The 20,095-nt window shown below is 42.8% G+C and overlaps 1 protein-coding gene across 1 annotated transcript; it reads right to left on the reverse strand.

Annotated features, from left to right (window-relative positions):
• Positions 1 to 15,476: 15,476 nt before the first annotated feature.
• Positions 15,477 to 19,858, reverse strand: LOC117778639 (pancreatic alpha-amylase-like). The gene is made up of 9 exons (XM_034614357.1): positions 19,661 to 19,858; positions 18,391 to 18,537; positions 17,884 to 18,081; positions 17,557 to 17,787; positions 16,803 to 16,936; positions 16,484 to 16,706; positions 16,278 to 16,399; positions 15,915 to 16,040; positions 15,477 to 15,716 (listed from the first exon to the last, which is right to left on the reverse strand). The coding sequence occupies exons 1-9, from the start codon at positions 19,826 to 19,828 to the stop codon at positions 15,527 to 15,529; spliced, it is 1,539 nt and encodes a 512-aa protein (XP_034470248.1). The 5' UTR covers positions 19,829 to 19,858; the 3' UTR covers positions 15,477 to 15,526.
• Positions 19,859 to 20,095: the final 237 nt, after the last annotated feature.

A 20,095-nucleotide genomic window follows, 5' to 3' on the forward strand; every position in this document is an offset into this window, starting at 1 on the left:
GAATTGTTTGCAGGCTCCAAAAATGCAGCGAGTTTCCTAATTAACAACCAGATCGAATTGCAATTTGGGATCAATTATTGCCGATCTTAATGCGACAAAATGAATCTGTTGTTTTGTGAAACTGAGCGAAAAAGATCCAGCTTGTGCTCTATCTGCATGACAGAGTATGGATTCCTTTGTTTAGGGAAAAGAGTGTCTTCGGGGCTTCTCTGAGGTGGCACTTGTCATTGAAGGAGTAGAGAGAGATAACCTGGGGGCCTGCAGATAAGTGAATCTAAAGACCTTAATAAAGCCGGAGCCAGGAGAGGAGGAAGACGCAGGCAGGTATTAGTCCATCCATCATTTCCTTCACCCGATCAGAGAGTACAAAAATATACCACTCTCATCTAATCTGCCTAGTTCTCCCTATCGTCGTCATCGCTGGCCTCAGATATCCAGCAGAGGCTAATCCCCGGATCATTGATGACTGGCGGTCGGTTTACGACTGGAGGGTCTGTTTCTCCATCGTTAAAGGGAGGAAACGTATCGCCATGTAACATGGGCGTCTGATGACTGTGTCACTGCGACGCCATTAAACCGAGAGGACAAATAACATGGTGACCACAAAGGTTTTTATCACATGTCTAAACTATTGATTTGGTTATTGTTTCATTGCCCAGTTTGGTTACGGCTGATTTTACATGGTCACAAATAATAACAATGTATAATGTAACGTATGTTTCTTATGGTGATGAAACTACAGAGAATTATCACCTGAATTTGCAGCGTCCCTCAGCTTCACTGACCTTTATAGGGAGTTAGAGTCACTTTACTGTTTGTCTTCGGCCTTGTGTGCCTGCTCAACACAAAAAAAGCCAAGTAATGATAGTGGAGCGTGTTAGTGCTAAGAACGTGCTTAGAGAAAGTATTCACAATTTACAGGATAACATTCTAAGGTTTGGCGACATGGGAACATTAACGTTGTCCACAATGAACCTCACTACAAACAGCAACAACACTTAAAGAGCTCATGCCTTTATTAAGAAATTAATAAGTCTCATCAAATATTGAAAAGTAGCTTACGATTACAGCCTCAATGGAAATGCTTGCTATTTACATTATTGTCCCACCTGGTGATCTATAGATCCTCCATTCATCCAGCAGTATGGTGAGCAGACTGTGTGTAAGCTAGGAGCAGATCCAAACATGTCACTGTGGCACAAACATCATGGAACAACAAATGAGGCAGTGGTTACAAAATGCAAATGAGTGAATCTTCAGAGCTAAAAACAAATCTGACTTACATCGACATGCAGAAGTGTAATGTCACCGCTTAGCATTCAACCTTTGTGCTTCCAATTGTTGCCGGAAATATTGTAATTACAAACGGAGCACAAACAAATTAGCGAGTATGTCTGGCAAACATTGTTATGATGGTGTGTAACCGGGGGTGACTCAGACTTTTCTTCGGTGTGAAAGTTGCAGGGATGTTCAGGGACGGGCACAGAGACCATTCAGACACTGGGTCCATACTGAGAAGTGTGATTCATTGCGTTATTTCAAAATAAAATTCTTATGGCCTCTGACACTTACTTTGTTAGGTCTGGGTCTGGACCCTCAGACTTTTCAGTTTAGTCTGAAACAAAATAAGGTGTGAAAGGTGCCTCGGAGCACAATGGACCAAAACTGAGTCCGACTAAAAGAGGTGGTCCAGGTCCAGATCAAACTGGATCATGGTTCGGATCATTTGATTTGTGAAAAGATTTTTTTTTTGCGTAGTCCTATTGAAAAAAACGTAAATACACGGCCGTCCCTTTTCTCTGAGATTTATGAATTTCAAGAACTGCTTTGAAAAGTCTTATTTGGTTCGTTTTATTACGGAGATGATTAAAATGAGTTATTCTTCAATCGGTTCATTGTGGTCAAGCACTTTTTAAATAGCAGAACATTTGCTGAACACATACGCTGTATTACCTTTTTGATGGGCCAATCAGAATCTAAATACATCTGTTACTACTTAATAAACTACATGGATATCATACTATTGTATGATATCCATGTATCCCCCCCCCCCCTCTAATCGCCACCTATAACAGGAAGAAGGGAAATGTTGCTGAGACCTGCTGATCAATAGCAAACCGACCTTGGTCACAACCTGGGCGACATTTAGCGTCTTGCTCTAAGGTCATTGCACGAGATCCCGGTTGTTCCTGCGCCATTTGATCTTTTATTTTGGTGCTTTAATGAGCAGTATTAAAACAGGTGCTTTGCTCTGCGTACCCCCCCCCCCCCCCCCCCCCCCCCAGTCCCCATCCCATCAGCAGGCGGATGATGTTGGCTCCACTAAAACTCAAGCCAGAGGTCATCATCAGTGAATTAATTGCGGAGTGCGGGAGACAGATTCCCGGACAACATATTGATCCTGGGGTGTTGAATATGCTAAACGTTTGTCTGAGAGAGGCGCTTTAGGAATCAGTGATACCATCGCCCCCGGAATACCACAAACAAATCTGTAGGTAGAGTCGCACCGAGGTGACTGACTGAAATAATAGATGCACCACTGTCGGCTTCCAGCATTTAATTTGGTCCCTTTGCTTTTGTCACCAGCAATTACCGTGTTAGATAAATCCATGATTAAAATTCCTAATGCCTCTATTATTGATGTTTGCTTTTGTACTGAGCAGATTTCAAAGTTGTGCTTCCAGCTAAGACATGTAATTTCATCATAATGAAGATGTGTGTGTGCGCACACGTCCTCCTATTCTCAGACGTGCGCTCGTGTGTGTGTGTACATGTTGAGCTCTTCCTCCAAAAAGCTTATGATGATGAGGCTTTTAGTGTTTTAATCTTGTTTAAGGAAGAATTTATGACTCGAGGCATTTTCTTTAGACCCGACTTAATTCTCCTTAACTAACTTTTTTACTTTCTCGTAAAGACTTCTGCTTCTGGTGGCATCTGCCGAAGCCGAGTTTGGGGAAAACTTGAGAGATTAAAAGCCGGCGCTGGGTGGTACGGATTTTTCCCGCTTCGCAAAAGTTTTGGTCCCGGGCTGATGTTCGCCAGCTGATCCAACCTGTCACACACACCATCTCAAAGAACCTGCAGCAAAACACATTTCCAAACAACGTCAAACACACGATTCAGAGTGAATATTTGTGTTCCTGTTGGTTTTAGAACACCAACCTTGTATTCTGACAAACTGGATTGATTCCACCCGCCACAGACCCTGCAGGGTACCTTGTCCACGTCTGCCGTTGTCCACTTTACCCCGCTGACCCGAGCGCCGCGAGTCGGCAGTCTGTCGTTTGTGTGAAGTCTTGAGTGAAGATCTGCTTCAGGTTCCATCAGTGTGAAATGGAATGAGTGTAAATCCCATTTAATTACCTCCAGCTCCGTCCAAGGCCTGTCTCCGGACTTTTGTTCCGCTGCGGAGTTAGACGCTCCCACACTGTGCGGCCTTCTGTGATTGAGAAGACATCGCTTTTGATAACCACTCGTAGCCGCGCTATGGGAATCATCAGACGTCTGCTCTCAGATCTTTTGGAATTTTAATTGTTTGCTCCCCACCGTTTGCTTCAATGTCAAACAGGAGTTAGTGGTTAGTGGTGAATTCCAGGAGGTGACATCTGATCACTCTATCCCTTTTTACGAAGCCTTTTTATGAAGCTTCTCAATCGTTAAGATATGAACTTTAAATGGTGAAGCATCTTTTTTTTTATCACACACCTCCAGTTTCTAACGCCGGCTTTCTGTCAGATGTTTGTTTTGTCTGAGCCTAAACCAGGATCGAGGCTGATGAGTAATTTTCTCTGAGTCAGCCACTGTATTGACAAAGCTTCCCCGGGGCCACGGAAGAAATTATTCAGCAAATTAAAGACTTGTACCTCCTGTGACCAGTTAACTGACATGTGTGATCAGTGTAAACCCCTTTGAAACCACTCTCCATACCCCAGTGTTAAGAAATATAGATTGGGTGTGTGACACTGCAAATGCCCTAAACATTATAACCCCAGTAAATGGCACATGTATGTTGAACATGTGATGTAATATATATATATATATATATATATATAGGGTAAAAGGTTTTTATACTCAAAAATTTCCATATTTTCTTTCCCTGTGAAATATTGAATTACTTTAGTGGCTCATTTTTAATCGGAGGGCAAAGAAATAAATCTTATAAAATGTGATTCAATGCGACTATAATTAAACTAAACCATTAAATACACCTGCGCAAACCATTATCTCACTACTATCTCCACTTCATGTGACATGTGACATGTCTTCTATAAGAGAGGATGTTTAATTTCTGTTTTTTACCCATTTTTCACACAATGTACATTTGCAATGAGCGATCAGATGCTCCTGACCAGTCGTCACACGGTTGGGTTAAATTTCCGACATGTCAGAAATATTGGTCACTTGTCTTCAGAAGTTAAAACATTGTCCTACTCTTGGGGATTCAAGCCCAAAATAGCAAAAAAAACCAGTGAAAGTGATGTGTGCTCGTTTTGGTAACTGCTGGGTTTCTCTATAATTTAATCTCGACCTTAAATTGCCTTAAGCTAATGTGCTTATGTGGTGATTTGGTGCTGGACGTATAAAAGGGAATTGAATATGGTCAAAACAGGCCATTATTAGTATTCAGAAGCAAACTTTGACTTTTTCTTCTTTGGAAATAGTGCGACGGGTCAGAAGGGGCTGACAGGTACATCCAAGGTGAGCAGTGAGGTTGTGGCCTGACGATCGAACGTACAAAGTGAGCTTTGACTATCAATTCCAGACAATTTACTTGTTACAGTGTCGATTAGAATTCCACAATTGCACACTATGCCAAAATTAAGATTAATTACTGCCAAACTACAAACCAACGATAAAGTCACTAAGAGTCGTTTCTCTTTTTATTGTAATGTGACCTTTTAGGGTTTTAAACCGGCACCGACAACAATCAGGTGAACACATTTCCAAACCAAATGCCAAACACCAATTTCTCCATCACCCCCCGCTGTTTGGAAGCTACAGACTTAAAACTGAACAAATGCTGAACACTGCAGCTCTGCAGCAGAGGACAAAGAAAACTGTTGAGCACAGGTCAGAACTAATGAGACAATAACTCCGCTAGCATTCAGCTCATTATGCTTTTCTTACAAACTGGGTCAGAATCAAAGGTCCACCAGGGAACCAGTGCTAACCACCCGGATCTGAGTGGCCGGAGCACCGGCTCTAATAGGCCTTTGAGAGGCCTCATTAGACGCATACATCTGAACCCAGGACTGCAACACATAGGAAACTTCACATTTTAATGTGGCCAACTTGGAACACACACAAGATATGGATAAGATCTGCATACACTCAGAACCAAACCCACCCAGTTCAAGTATCGAATTAACTGGAGGATATTAATGTTGTTTTCTGCAAATCCTCAATAGAAGACATCTAATAATTGCAGGAGGTTGATTAACATTGAATCTATAAAGTTCATGTGCTATACGATATAATGATAGAAATCCTCATTGAACTGTCAGACTGCAGAGCCTCCGTACTCTCCGCTCCTATTTCATTATGCGTCGTGAGTTTCAATGACTGCACAATACAAACCAACCATCCCTCCAACTAACATCATTGTCATGCAGCAGCTCCCAGTTCAGTCATATTCTCCACTCACATCTCTGAACCAAAGCTCCCTCACAAAGCCTTATAAAAATCGGTGCCTCGGGAGGGAGCAAACTGCAGAATACCAAAGCACGCCAGGTGCTGCGTTTAAAAAAGCAGGACTCTGCTTAAGCAGAGATGTATTATTTAAAAGACAACTGAGAGGCATAAATAGAGGGAATGCATGACAAGGCCCAACAATCTGTAGCCCCTAATAGGCCCCTGGTGGTCCTGGTGTAGTCTTCTTGTGTGAGATCAGTCAAATCGGTCCCCCTCTGGCTCAGGATAACATGCTGTTTGTCTCAGTTTGACCTTGGCTGGCTATTTCCCAGTCTGTCCATGATAATTTAGCCCAGTTGGGCTGTCATTTGAAATCATAGAGCTTTTTTGAATGGCAATAAATGTTACTGCTGTTACTGTATTGTGCACTGGTGGCCATGCCGCAGAGGAACTTAAATCTTTTTCCCTTAAAACGTCAAGGTCGAAACAATTGTGGGTACTACAGTGCCATGTGGGCATGTGCGTGTGTGTGTGTGTGTGTGCATGTGTGTGTGTGTGTGTGTGTGTGTGTGTGTGTGTGTGCATGTGTGCGTGTCCTTGTCTTCAATGATTTGATGAATTATCACCTTTGATGGGACTACGATGATTTACAGATCACAGATTAAACTTCCATCCACGAAGTCTTGTGCAGCGCCCCCTCTGGCTGCCGTCGCCACTCGCCCTCACGGCCGCCTCGCCGTCATGTGACACAGAAGCTACCAAGTCGACTCGGCTGCGAGCACACGGCAGAGAGGAATCGCTCGGACTCAGCCATGTGGCGGACAAACGCTCTGTGATGCTGCTACAGAGGAAGATAACATAGGCTGAGTCACAGACGCCGTGAGTCACAATCCACTCAGGGGGCCAAATCCAATCTGTGCAGCAACCTACACAAAGCAGAGTGACCATCAAACGCATGCTGGAAAGAATTTGGAGTAATACCCAATTAGCATTCTGTGTAGCTCGCTGTCAACAGAGGGAAGATCCAGTAATGCTGCAAATCAGGGGTCTTGTCCAAATCAGACACGTTAGTGCACTGAATGCAGCACTTGATTAAGTCACTGGTGCATTTTTAGGCACTTTAAGGCTTTTCTATTGCACTTCCCTCAGATCTCGAGTCTCTCTAGGCTCCGGTGAGCAATCCTCACAGATTCGCTGGAGTGCAGGTGTGCCACAGAGACTCATCTCATTAAAACGTGCATTACCCCCCCCCCCCCCCCCCCCCCCCCCCACCCCCCCCCCCCCCCCCCCCACCCCACCCCCCTGTCTCCCTATCTCCGGTCCTGCCCAACCCTGCTGTAACCATATGGACCCCATACCAACTCTCATTATACAGCATGAGGTGAATTCATTCCCGGGAAGGCAGAGGAAGGCCCAGACGGTTTTGCTTGTTCGGGGTTGGCGTGTTTATAATCGGATTCAAGGGGATGGAAAAGGCAGGTTTTTTTTCCTGACTCATTATATCGTGTTTGATAAGAGGACAATATTATAGGTGTTAAAAATGTCCTGTTACCTGCTGTTAGAGTCACAAAGAGTCATTATTGTCATGTTGTCACAGGTTAATACTTTTACTGAATCTCTTACAAGATTCTGTTATACACTTGTATTATTGCAGAATACAATAGTATTGTATAAACTGATGTAGATTCTCTTATTGTGTCCATTTAAACAAAGAAGTTCCAGGCTCTATTGCTGTTTATGACCATTCAATATGTTTTTCCATTAATAATTTGGGCATTCAGTTATATGGGCTTGGGGATATGATGGGGGTGAAAAATAATTATTGTTTTATGACTCACTGACAAAAAGCTGCTTATACTAGCTGCTTATTTCTACTGTAGTTATAAAGAACAGTTGACGTCATTTCAACATTTAGGTTGAATCCACATAAATAAATAAATGTGTCTTAAGTAATTTGATAAATTAAAACATGTCTTGAGTTCCTGTGAACTTTTTCAGTATTAAAACACCAACCATGATCTTTTCTTGACTAAAAACAAGCATAAAATGTTTAATCACGCTGCCGTCACTACAAATATATAATTTCCAGCAAGAGTTGATGTTCTGGTGAAAAACAAATATGTTGTCTGTGAATATTTGTGATCTGCTAAATACATAAATTAATCAAATTTCCCCTCTTCACTTGTCTTTAACTTTTATTGGAAGTTTGTTTCGCTGCATGCTGAAGCTGTGCACCTGAGGGCATATCATATTTCGTAACTTATTAGTTAGGGTAAATGAATATAGGCTTCATGCTAAAACTAAAAAAGATGTTTTAACATTATTTAAAATACAGTATTTGCAAAATGTCACATTGACGGAAAATATATTTGAAAATAGGTAACGAATGCGTATACATACATCTCCTCTCAGTACTCTGACTGTATAAACAGGTGGGCTTTTTAAAGCCGCTGATGCACATACATGTTCCACTCACTCCATCCCTCGTCTCTTAATCCATTACACACTCTGGAGTTACATGTCCTGCGAGGCGGGGGCGCGCTGAAGCACTCTCAGCTCCGAAGTCATTAACCCCCTCTCCATCTGCTGACACAACAAAGTGAACAACCGCATAATCAGATGACAAGTGATGGAAAGAAATTAAGCAGCAGGAATGGGTCGGGCGCCGGAGAAGATGTCTTAAGCTTTCTTTAAAAGACAGCGCGCAGCAGGCGGCTCATCAGGAAATTGGGGTGTCAGCGAGCTGTCAGGGTGCATTGACCTAACAGGGCTAGTTTGCTGGGCAGCTGTCACTGACGTGTCAATCTTGCTCGCGGCCAATCAGTCTTTGGCGGAAAAAGCGGGGCGGCTCACAGAAAGACCTGTCACTTATCCCATATGTAGTTTAAAGACGTAATATGTAACATTTCTTCATTAAAATAACTAGAAACGACAAGAACTGTGTTGACTTGTGTTCTTACATTATTCAAAATGTGTCCAACAATGTTCAAACTCAGAGAAATTCACTATTTTATTCATTCATATTGTGTCACGTCCGGTTTCTCCTATTATGCAAATGTCGTATGACGAAGGAAAAACCCACTGCTAGCGTAATTTATTCCTTCCACTGTTTGTATTGGTCACTTGAGATGGATCACGATTATTCATTGGCGTTTTTTCTGCATAACATAAATACAACTTTAAAACATAACCTTATCCCATGATCTCCCATGATCCCACGCTGCTTTATGACATCATTAAACTACATCTTCTGTTGTTGTTTTGATTGACAGACCCCTAGTGGCCGAAGCTACATATTGTGCGTTTAATTTTCTTAATTTTGAAATGACACATTTTATTTACCTTCACATTTAAAGAACAAGAATAAAAAAGTAAACTTCACTTTTTAATCACCGTAATTATCAACAAATTCTAACTCTAAAGTAGCTTTTACCACCACTTTAATCACTCAAATAAAAAAGTTAACTATTTTCTCTTTCTCGTCTTCACCCACCACATCCTCCAGTCGCCTCTGAAGGTCACGCGTGTGCTCGGGGAAGGCGTGTGTCGGTGCAGCGGAGGAGAACTGCTGCATGTGTTCAGTGCCGGCTCTGTCTGGGCGACCAAGGCGCTGCCCATCGCTCCACATTGGACCGCTCCCCTCAACCTGGACATGTCAGCTTTCTGGGGCACAGCGGCCGGGCTCCCCAGGGAGGGCAGACAAAGAGGGGAGGAGGGGGTGGACAGTGGTGAGATGGGTAGGGCATAAATAAAATAACACTTGTGTTTCACCTTGGAGAGGCCGGGTGCCTGTTGTTGTTGTTCCCCTCTATGCAGATTTAAGCTCAGAAAGGCTCATGAATATCCCTGGGAAATGTGACATGTTCCCCTGGGTTTACATGTCTTCAGCCCGTGGTCTGGTCATTGTTTGGGGGGTGCTGCAGTGTGAGTGACAACTTATCAGCAAGTTACAATGAAGAACATGTGATTATGCCGTATTTCCCAGCTGGCAGGGAACGCGTGCTCATTTAATTTTCCTGGCGAGCATATGGTACACAAAGGACAATCTCACAGTAAACAGCAGTCATAACAAATACGGTAACTAATGGACACAACACCTTGCAGGATGCATGTGTAAACGTGGAGACAACAGAAAAGTTCATGGGGACAAACTATGAAGAATTGTATGAGAGCTTTAGCTTTATAATTCACCAGATTCTTAAAGCAAATCTCAAAGAATATTTCTCAAAATGTCAAACTCTTCCTGCAGACAGGTGAATATAAATCAACAAGACTGAGTCAGCTCCCATGCAACTGTGCAGCGGCGCTAACATCAGCCTGCTAGCTTACTCATGATGGCATTGCCGTCTCCTCTGATAATTTGTATTTGAGATAACCTGTTAGTAACCTCGCAGTTGCAAAGAGCATTTGACATTAATTAAACACCGTGCAATCAAACAGTTTGATAATTGCGGCGTCAATATTCTTATTTTTATTCATAATGTTCAATATCCTTCTGTTAAAAATGTTTATATTTTAAAACACATTCTCTAAATAAGTAGGTATCAGTATTCTCTGGTCTCCTTTTGATGGATCAGAACAATATCACATCTTATTACATTTTTCTTCTATTCAACAAACGTTTATTTTGTCTGTGAAAGTGCAGATAAGGACTGTATAGTTGTTGTAAACTGACAGTCAATCAGACAAAATAATGTAGACAACGTGAGGATTGTTTCCAGATGTTTTCTGTTGTGGTTTTATAAATTAAACTGGGAAATACTGTGGCAGAGCGCTGGGCTGACTGGGTCAGAAAAACAGATTTTGACATACGCTGTCTAAACCGAGCCATACAAGTTTAATGTTATGTGTTGCCCTGGGCTGCCATGTATAATTAAAGTGTTTCTGTGGGCTTCCCCCCCCCCTGTTATGCCTGGTAGACAGATAGGGAATTAGGTGGGAGGCAGAAGTGTTTTAGAATCAACTCTCAGAGATGAAAATATGTGTTGATACGAAGGGGGAAATTTTGTTCCCAAAAAATGTATCTTGAATGAAATATAAAATAAAATCCAGTTGCTACAACTGCAGTTTATACACACGCACGGCCAGGTAAGTAATTTATAAGCTTCATCCGCCCCAAACCCTGCTGCCTACACGGAGACAGATGAATCCAGTGTATCTGCGTGTGTAATATCCAAGAACTTTCAGAAAGTCCACTCCTCTTGAAGTACCAGACGTTTGCACGAGTGAACCAGAGAAGCAGAAATGACCTTGACGATTCTGCCGCTCTGCAAAAATCCGGCGATGATGGGGCCATTCCAGCACATCAATTATGAGAAGCGTTTGTTGAGGTAATGTGCTGCACGCAAGGCAATGGGCAGGGGTGGACGGGACCTGCTGCACTATTCATGTCACCATCTGCTCCCTTTCAGAAAGTCTTGCTCCACAGGCTCGTGGGCTCTGGAACCCGCCCGTGGGGCTGCATCCCTGGTCCAATTCCTCCAGCAGCGCTTAGAGCCACTGCACAAACATGTGATTTTTGAGACCAGCCAGCGCTGGTCAGCCCCTCATTGTTTTTGGTCTCGGCTCCACCGCCACACGCAATGCAAACATCTAGGTAGAGCACCTGTGCAATTGAAAACCTGCTGGAACGGGGGGAGAGAGTGTTGGGGAGCAAACACGAGCGGCTGGGGACTTCCACAGCAATAACAGGGATCAATAAAGGAAAGCACAGGGGCGACAGCTGAAGGGGTCATCACACACGATCCCAAAGTCAACGCATGAAATATAAATGCTGCTGAAATAGAGAGGGTTTTCCTTTTTTTTGGTAGCAAATTTGTGCTTTGTGTTTTTTCCAATCTCGTCGATCGGCGTTGAACCTTCCACATCTGAGACACTTCTATTGGCACCAGGACTCCGGAGGCCGTTGACCCGCCGGCCAATTTGTCTTTGAGGTGATTAAGACCTGGCAATCGCCTAATTGAAACCCTTAGTTTGCACTTCTCTGAGTGTGTGTGTAAAATAAATCCATGCTCTGATTAGATGTAATATCCATGGTGAATATCTATGAGAGGGGGCTATGTAATCGGATGGAAGCATCTTATCAGTATGCAAATTGAACAGCTCACTCTGCTCATTATATTAAATGAGCCGCGACTGAATGAGTTTGTCTCAATTATCTCAAAGTTGTGCTGGGCGCCTGTTTCACATACTGGTGTTTTAGCTTCATATTAGTCTGGCTATAAGACTCAGGGCTAAGTAGGAGCTGGTCGCACATACATTTAGGATGCCTGGTGCACACACACACACACACTCACACACACACACACACACACACACACACACACACATACGAGACTAAATATTGGCCACCCTGTGGGGTGTCAGCCATAAAAGATGACTTAGCCCGGCAATGATATCATTAAAGACTAAGCAGAGAAATGTATGAGGACACAAAAGGCCAACCTTCACGTTGCTCTGTGTGCTGCTGTATAATCTGTTAGTGGGGGGTATGAATAAGAACATTGCAAGGACAGCAAAGGTGTGGGGAAAGGGTAACAGTGACACAGATCAATGAACACATGCATCAGTGGAGTTTCAAGCTATTTTCATATAATTTGCCACCTTTTCGTAAAATGATCCTGTTTTAACCATTATATTAATTTATTGCTCTTTATTACTTTGATGCAGGAAACATTCTTATTCATACATTTGCAGCCGTGTGTAGGATATGAACTGTGTCTGAGAAAAGTTCATTGTATGTAACCAGCATGATACTTATATTTCTAATACCTTCCGAATAATTTTACCATGACTCATCATTTACATAATTTTTACATCCAAACAACAACTTTCATCCTCATTTGTTTAATTTCAGTTTCCTTTTTTTATCCCGTCCAAAGCCTCATTGAAATTGAAATGTATTTTTTTCAAGAGAGACTTCACTAAAAAGGGCAATAAAACCACAAATTTAATCCAGACAGCATAAACAAGATAAGACAACCGTTACAGGCTTTGTCACAACAAAAAGAATAGAAATTATATCCAGTTTAGATCCCAAAATATCAACATGAGTTATTCAAATTATCCAAAATAAAGCAATAACAATAAATCTGAATTGGCCTCCGTCACTTTCTAGAAAAACAGCATCTTACAAATGTTAAAACTAATGGTTAAAATACCTTAATCCTCTTTGTGTCATTCATAGAAGATAAAATATAATTACTCCATTGGGGAAATAAGGAGGTTTTTTAATAGTCAAATGAAGTCAAACACAACTTTCTCCATTGTTTTGAACTATGTCCAAACACAAAACTGTATTTTTTTTTAGTGGCAGTAAATAAAAACAGCACTTTATGTAATTTATATTTAATTCAGACCAAGAAACTAAAGGTTCTTTCATCCACTTTCATCCCCAAAAAAAAGCAGATGTGAAATCTTCACAAATTCACCAAATGTTCTGAATTATCTCTCAAAGTACTTATATTCAGCCTATTTTCAGATGTACGGGTTGCCATGGCTCGTTGCCATGGTGAAAGTGCCACTACACAGAGATATGAAGTGACAGCTGGAAGGTGAGGAAGCTGGAAGCATGACGGGACTCGCCAGTGACCGGAAAACCAATAAATAAATCAATGAATATTCAGTTGTCAAGAGCTTGGGATCAATAACCGTCTTTACTGAGGCCTTAACCAGAGTTATTAGCTGAAATATATGATATTAATATTATAAAAATACAAAAATATAGACTCCTTACATTAATTTATACTTATATACAATCTGCATCGGATGAAAACCTCTTATACTTCCATCGACAATACTTATAATTCAATTTGTAGAATTAAAGATCAGGCGTGAATTTCTTTTATCATCAGAGTAATTCCTCCCAGAATTTCAAGTAGTTATGAAATAAATTTCACAGAGAGTCTCATGGACATTTTCAATCTTGTTTTGGAAAAAACTTTCATAGTTCTTGCTTCAATACTGCCCCCAAGTGGTGGGAAGCTGAATATTACTCTGGTACTTAACTGCTGAACGAATCATCACATGCTGATGTCACCACTAGAGAAATAATAAATCAAAAAAATACATTTTAAACCAATATTTGTATTTGTTTAAAGGAAGTTTATAGAAAAAGACTGATTTAAAATGAACTGTTTTGTTTATTATTGTTTATTATGTATCAAGAGTATTAAAAATCCTAACTCCATCTTTATCAGACCACAGCCTGAGCTTCACCTCCACCGGTGTTTGAAAAAGCTGAACAGAGCCAAAAAACTCAGTGGCTTCATCCTCAAGTTGATGACTGTCTCTCTCCCCGGCTGACGTGACAGACAGGTCTGGTGCACCATATGAAATATGAAACAGGACGGGGACACCGTTGACAGCCATGTCACAAAGCATCAGTGAGGATGACAGGACCAAGGACCCCGCTCTGCTACACTGACGTCTCGGCAGCTAATCGGAACGTACAGGCCCTCGCAGCTGCCGGACCCAAAGATGGAGAGAGGGTCAATAATTTAGCAGTTGCAATATGTTGAGGCTAGTCGGCCGCTCAGGCCTCCGTCTATCCTCCCCCTGCACTCTCTGTCATTTTGACTTTCTCTCTTGCACATTTTGCAGACAAAGATTAATCTGCTCTATTTTAGAGGAGGCAGCCACTCGCACCTTCAGCTGATTCCTCCAGATGATGAGGATTCACATTTAAACCTTTTATGTTAGTGAAGCTTTCCTTACAATCTGCTGGATCTGACTCACACTCTGTGCACTTCAGTGTATCGTGAGTCACATCACAAACCACATGTCAGTGTTTACACAACATTTACTGAGAAAACAAGACTGTGTTTTTCTTTTTCCATTCATTGCTTTCTCTTATTGTTTAAATGAACCAGGGAGGAAAAACTCTCTCCTGCCTGAGGGTCACATTGCCATGACAGCGAGAGATGAGCTGAATGTTCTGGCAGGCGTCACCTCCACTCTCTCACCTCAGGTGGCGGCTGGTACGTAGGTGGGCTGCATAGGGAAGGTGGAGACAGGAAGAAAGTGAGGGTGACGGGACAGGAAGACGGGCAGAGTGAGGGAGAAAGTGAGGACGGATATTGGACTCATTGCCCCTCCGGGCCCCTGTGATGTCCTAATGACGGATGCCAGTGCTGCACTCAGGTGAAACTGAAGTGGCCGCAGTGTGATGGCGAGGAGTCATGGAGGTGAGGGGAATGCACGATGCAGCAGTGGAGGACAAGCGTGGGCGTCACAGGGCTCGTCCAGGACACTCGGTGGCCGTGCAGCTGTCTGAGGACACAGCTTCTGGACAACGATGTCAAAAACCTTTTCGTTGTCGTTTCATATTTCAACTCACTATTTGTAAAATCCCCCCGAAATCTCGTCCCTATGACCGTCCAATCATCAGCTCAGCAAACTTCACCAGGGTTAGAGGATCAGGCAAACTTCTGGTTTCTTCACATGTTGTAGTGGAGTGTGTGTGGTTGTCTAATAAAAGGAATAACCCAACTAATGTCTAATTTCACTGCCAAACACAATGGACAGATGTGCCCTTAAAGAATATGAGAGAAGAAGAGGACAGGAACATCTCTGTGCTCGCATTTTTATTTATTACACTCTATCGTATAATATGGAAAACTTGCATTATACACATACAAATGTAGCTGGTGTCATTTCTGACTTTGTTCTGGGAGATGAGGGTTTAGTTTTAAAATGTAAAAGTGCAAATTTCAGACTGATTGTTTTAATTATTCAAAGTCAGCATAAGAAGTAGAGATTGACACCTTTTACGTGTTTTCTACTCGTGTAATGCTGCAGTCAAATCAAATGGTATGAGTGCATTAAAATAGAGGTGACGTCACTACTTTTATTAATCTGCAATAATCTGGTTTATTTAAAGTCCCTGAGGACGTGATTACAGCTTTGACTCTGCATGAACAGCAACAAAAGGGTCCTCGTCTCTGCTGCTGATCTTGAAGTGAGCTCGGCCGTCGCCTCCAACGTGGATCTGCTTCCCCGTGCACCTGTTTCCTTCCTTCAGGCCGGAAATGACGTCACAGTAGGTCCCCCCGGGCATGCCGGTGTTCAGGGTCTCATCCAGGTCCCTGAGGGGGAACACAGGGTCGATCACGGTTAAACATTATTTTGAAAAGATAAGGACCAAAAAATGATTTGTTGGAAGTTTTGTGTAAAATCAGTCTAATATTACTGTTGCTTTTAATGAATGATATTCATCAGGGAAACATATATCTGCCAATTCTAACCACGCATTTGATATTTAGTTATGAGTAGATAATACTCACCAGTCGTCATTGTTAAAGACGATGAAACCACGATTTCCACGTCCGAAGGCGACCTGGTTGCTCTGGTTGTCCCACCAGTTGGAGTGAGGCTCTCCGTCCACAACGTTACGGAACTTCACCATGTTGCTAACGAGGAGATGATATAAATAATACATCACTGATTGATTCTTGTCATTATTGTTAAGTGTTAGTAAAGTATAAAAACTTCTTGGCCTAATGATGTGTCTCAGTTTTATGTGATCAACTTTAAAATAGTTGTATTTGTATGTTGAAGGAAAGGAAAAAAAGATAATGAGGTGGATTTTATAACTGCAAATTTCAGCTACTGTAGAAAAGATGCACTCTCGCTTCCTGTGGACTCACGTGATCTGACGCCATCTGTGCTCACACACCCATCCGTCTCCACAGGTCTGATCAGGGTTGATGGGAACTGACTTGGTGGATCCATCACTGTGACTGGGAGGTCCCATCCAGTCATTCTGATCCTACAAATGAATGAATTGATTTAGACAAAACAATTTCAAATATGCACGATAAATTTGATTAATTTCTCCTCAAAGAGACAGTACCTTTCCATTCACAATGTGTCGGTTCCAGCGGAAGCTCGACATCACCCTGGTCACTCCGTAAGGATGAGCCAGCATGTAGGCAACGGCCATCTTGTGTGGCTTGGGGTCCCAGAAGGTGACGATGGCAGCACCACCGGCACCGTGACCTCTCTGGTTGTCGTGGTTGTCAACGAAGACAACAGCGTTTCCATCGGGCATGAAACCCCAACCCTCTCCCCAGTTCCTGGAGACAAGAACACAAACAAAAATATATTACATAAAGTATTTAAAATTGGTATTTTTCACTTTAGGCCTTAAGATATTGCAGAAACTCACATACCTGGTGTAACACAGCTTCTCGCCGTTCCATTTTCTGAAGACAGTTCCCAGTTTGGCTCCATATTTGAACTCGGTCACTCTTCCCAGTTTGACGTACTCCTGAGATGTGATGGATTCACCTCCCAGATCAATAACCTGCAGGGAAAACAGCATCACATTTATATCACTAATCCATCAGTCATATAATGTTAGATTGTATTAACTGTGCCATGTCAGAGGTTTGTGAATTAAATTAACGAAGTAAACATTTTGGTTTTATAATAAGAACCATGTTTATGGAGCTAAACCCTCGTGTCTTTTAGTGAAGACAGAGCACACTGTTATTTTGTGATTGCAGGTTATTCTAGGAACTTACAGCCTCCAAGTTGCGTTTTATATAACAGCATTAAATCTTGTGTGCTGTTATGATGCTTGTCGGCTGATAATGACTTCTTTTATACAACCACCTGCTCCCACAGTGTTTGTGTTCACCACCTTGACTCTTTCCCACGGCTCTGCTGACTGCAGAGGCATTATCAGTACCAATATTTGGACAAGTGGGCGGTTCCCACTTCTCCAATCACCTCCTTGCATACAGATTACTGCCGGGGGTTTGTCCAATCACGCCTTTGAATACACATCCATTTTTCCCCTGCAGCATTTTCTTGATTTCCCTGTAAATCGTCACCCAACCTTTTGGTTGTCCGCTGTCTTCTAGAGATATCGAATCATTCCTTTAGCAACCTCTAAAAAAACTAATTTAAAAAACAAGCTACCTCCTGGAAGATGAAGGGTCTGGAGCCAGCGGAGAACCACTTGGTGTTGAGGTGGTGCAGACCGCCGTAGACGACTTGCAGGTCGCCGGGCCACATGTGCTTGCAGGCGTCCACTCTGAATCCAGCCACGCCCATGTCGATCAGCTCGTTCATGAAGTCGGTCACCTTCCCCCGGACGTAATCCTTCTCCAGGGCGAGGTCCAGCAGGCTAACCAGACGACAGTCACGCACCTGGAGCAGTGAAGATCTGCTGTTATTCACATGCTGCTTGTATTTTAACCAACATCAAGCATAAAGGCCCCAAATCTGTCCAATTGTTGTCATTACCTGATAAGCATCACCATAGCTCTCAATTTCCCCACTGCCGGTCTTGCATTTGTTGTCGTTGAAGTCCCAGTTGGAATAGGGGACGCTGGGAAAGTCCTCCTTGCCGGCGTCGAACCAGCTTCCGCATGAGGAGTGCGTTCCCTCTCCAGCGCTGGCTCCACACATGTGGTTGATGACCGCGTCCACGTAGATGTTGACCTGTTGGGAATTTCATTTTCTGAGCTAATTGCCTCAAGTAAAATTTGTTAAATGAAAGTTCTTCAGGACTCCTCAATTTGTTTAATTGCTGCTTTTCATCCAGTGATATCTTTTATGTTTTTGAAATGCCAGGTACCAATTGCTGTAGAAACACTTTGATAATGATGCAGATGGAGTCAAATGGTCCGTTAGGTACCTGGAAGGAGTTTGTTGTCTCGTACGAGGCTGCAGATTTACGAGCTGCTGTCGAACGCACAAGAGCAACGTTCCTAATGCCTCTCACTAAATTACTGTTGTAATGTCGTTTACCCCGACGCTGTTGCATCTGGTGATCATGTCTCTCAGCTCGTTCTCGCTGCCGGATCGGGAGCACAGGTTGTAGCTGATTGGCTGGTATCTCTGCCACCAGGGCCTCCAGGGGTTGTTCAGTATGATGTGCTCGTTCGGAGGGGAGATCTGAGCAGCAAGCAGGAAAAAGACATGGCAGCAATAATCAGTTTTAACACAGGCGTCGTCTGCAGACAGAAGATCGATGCTAACCAGGACTATGAGTCTACTTAACAGTTATAAAAGAGGCATCACAGCAATTTAACATGTGGACTTCTGGAGACAGTAGTTTAGGGGTGTGGGGTCCAGAAGAACTTTCAAAAGTTTGAAAAAAAGAACCCTGTTGATGCCATTATGGTTGTTATTTAAATTGTATTCAACTGAAATCCTGCAAACTGTGCTGTTTGAAAGATGTGTGTGTGTGTGTAGCAGTAACTTGTTATAATATAAGCTGCAATAGAGATGCATGGTAGAAAATGTAAGATCCATTATTTTCTGACCTCGCTCCATCCTCACATCAGTGTTTCTCCTTCTCGATTGCTTTAGCTTTTACTGTTTGTTTCCAGGCTTTATTCATCAGAAGAAAAGAGATCTTGATTCACCATCTGTCTCTACTTCAGTGTTCAAATGATCGGCCTTAAATTTGGGGGGTGAATGTGAAGACCCAAGAAAGTTTTTCAGGATGAAAATCTATGCTGCTTATCTTTTGAGGGTCACGGGAGAGGGGGGGGGGGGACCTGAGCCAGTTCCAGATGAATGAGGCGAGAGGTTGGGGTGTACACACGGTGGACAGTGGCCAGCGCATCACAATTAAGTGTCTCCAGTTAATATAATCAGAATCTGCATGTCTTTGGAGGAAGTCGGAGTTCCCGGGAAAAACAGCCACGGACACAGGAAGAACATGCAAACTCAGCACAGAAAGATTCCGGTAAACTTGACCTTGTGTGACCCCCCCATTGATAATGATACCACATGATTTCCTCATCTGAGAATTTTTTGGACGACATTAAAATAAAAATCCAGTGACATTGTTAAAGGTCATGTTTGGTGTCCGCTGCACCAGTTAAAGATTCATAGGAACATAAAACATTGATGTTCCAACCAAAACATCTTTAAAATCCTTTTTGTTTTCCAGAAGACTGTAGCAATCTTTGTTCAAACTGCCTTGTGCATCACCAACATGCAGCTCGACGACTGTTTATTGAGTAATGCGAACCAGAAAGAGAATGGAGTAAAACAATGTCATACACACCTGAACTCCACCAAAGCCATTGGGACCCAGGAAGCGCTCGCACTCTGCGGCGATGTCGGCCCAGCGCCACTCGAACAGGTGCACGATGGCCGTCCTGCCCTTCTTGGTGTGCGGGTTGTGTTGGGCGAGGCCGAGCCCGAACAGAGCCACCAGAATGAACCACTTCATGCTTCCCCCTGGATGAGAGAGAAAACCACACTCTGCTGCCGCTTCTCTGATTAGTATTTATACTGGTCCCTTTTTCTCTATCGAACCAATGAGAGGCCGGCAAATATCAGCATGGAGGTTAAACAGGTGCTTCTTTATCAAGGTTTCCTTCCTTCATTCTGAACAAGCACATGTACACCCTCTTTAAATGTAATGTGAAAAGAGACTGAACATGTGCCAAAGACCCTGATGCCTCCTGAACATCCTCGGAAATATTTTCATTCTTTG

This window comes from Hippoglossus hippoglossus, chromosome 17 (genome assembly GCF_009819705.1).
Source record: "Hippoglossus hippoglossus isolate fHipHip1 chromosome 17, fHipHip1.pri, whole genome shotgun sequence".
Lineage (NCBI taxonomy): Eukaryota > Metazoa > Chordata > Actinopteri > Pleuronectiformes > Pleuronectidae > Hippoglossus > Hippoglossus hippoglossus.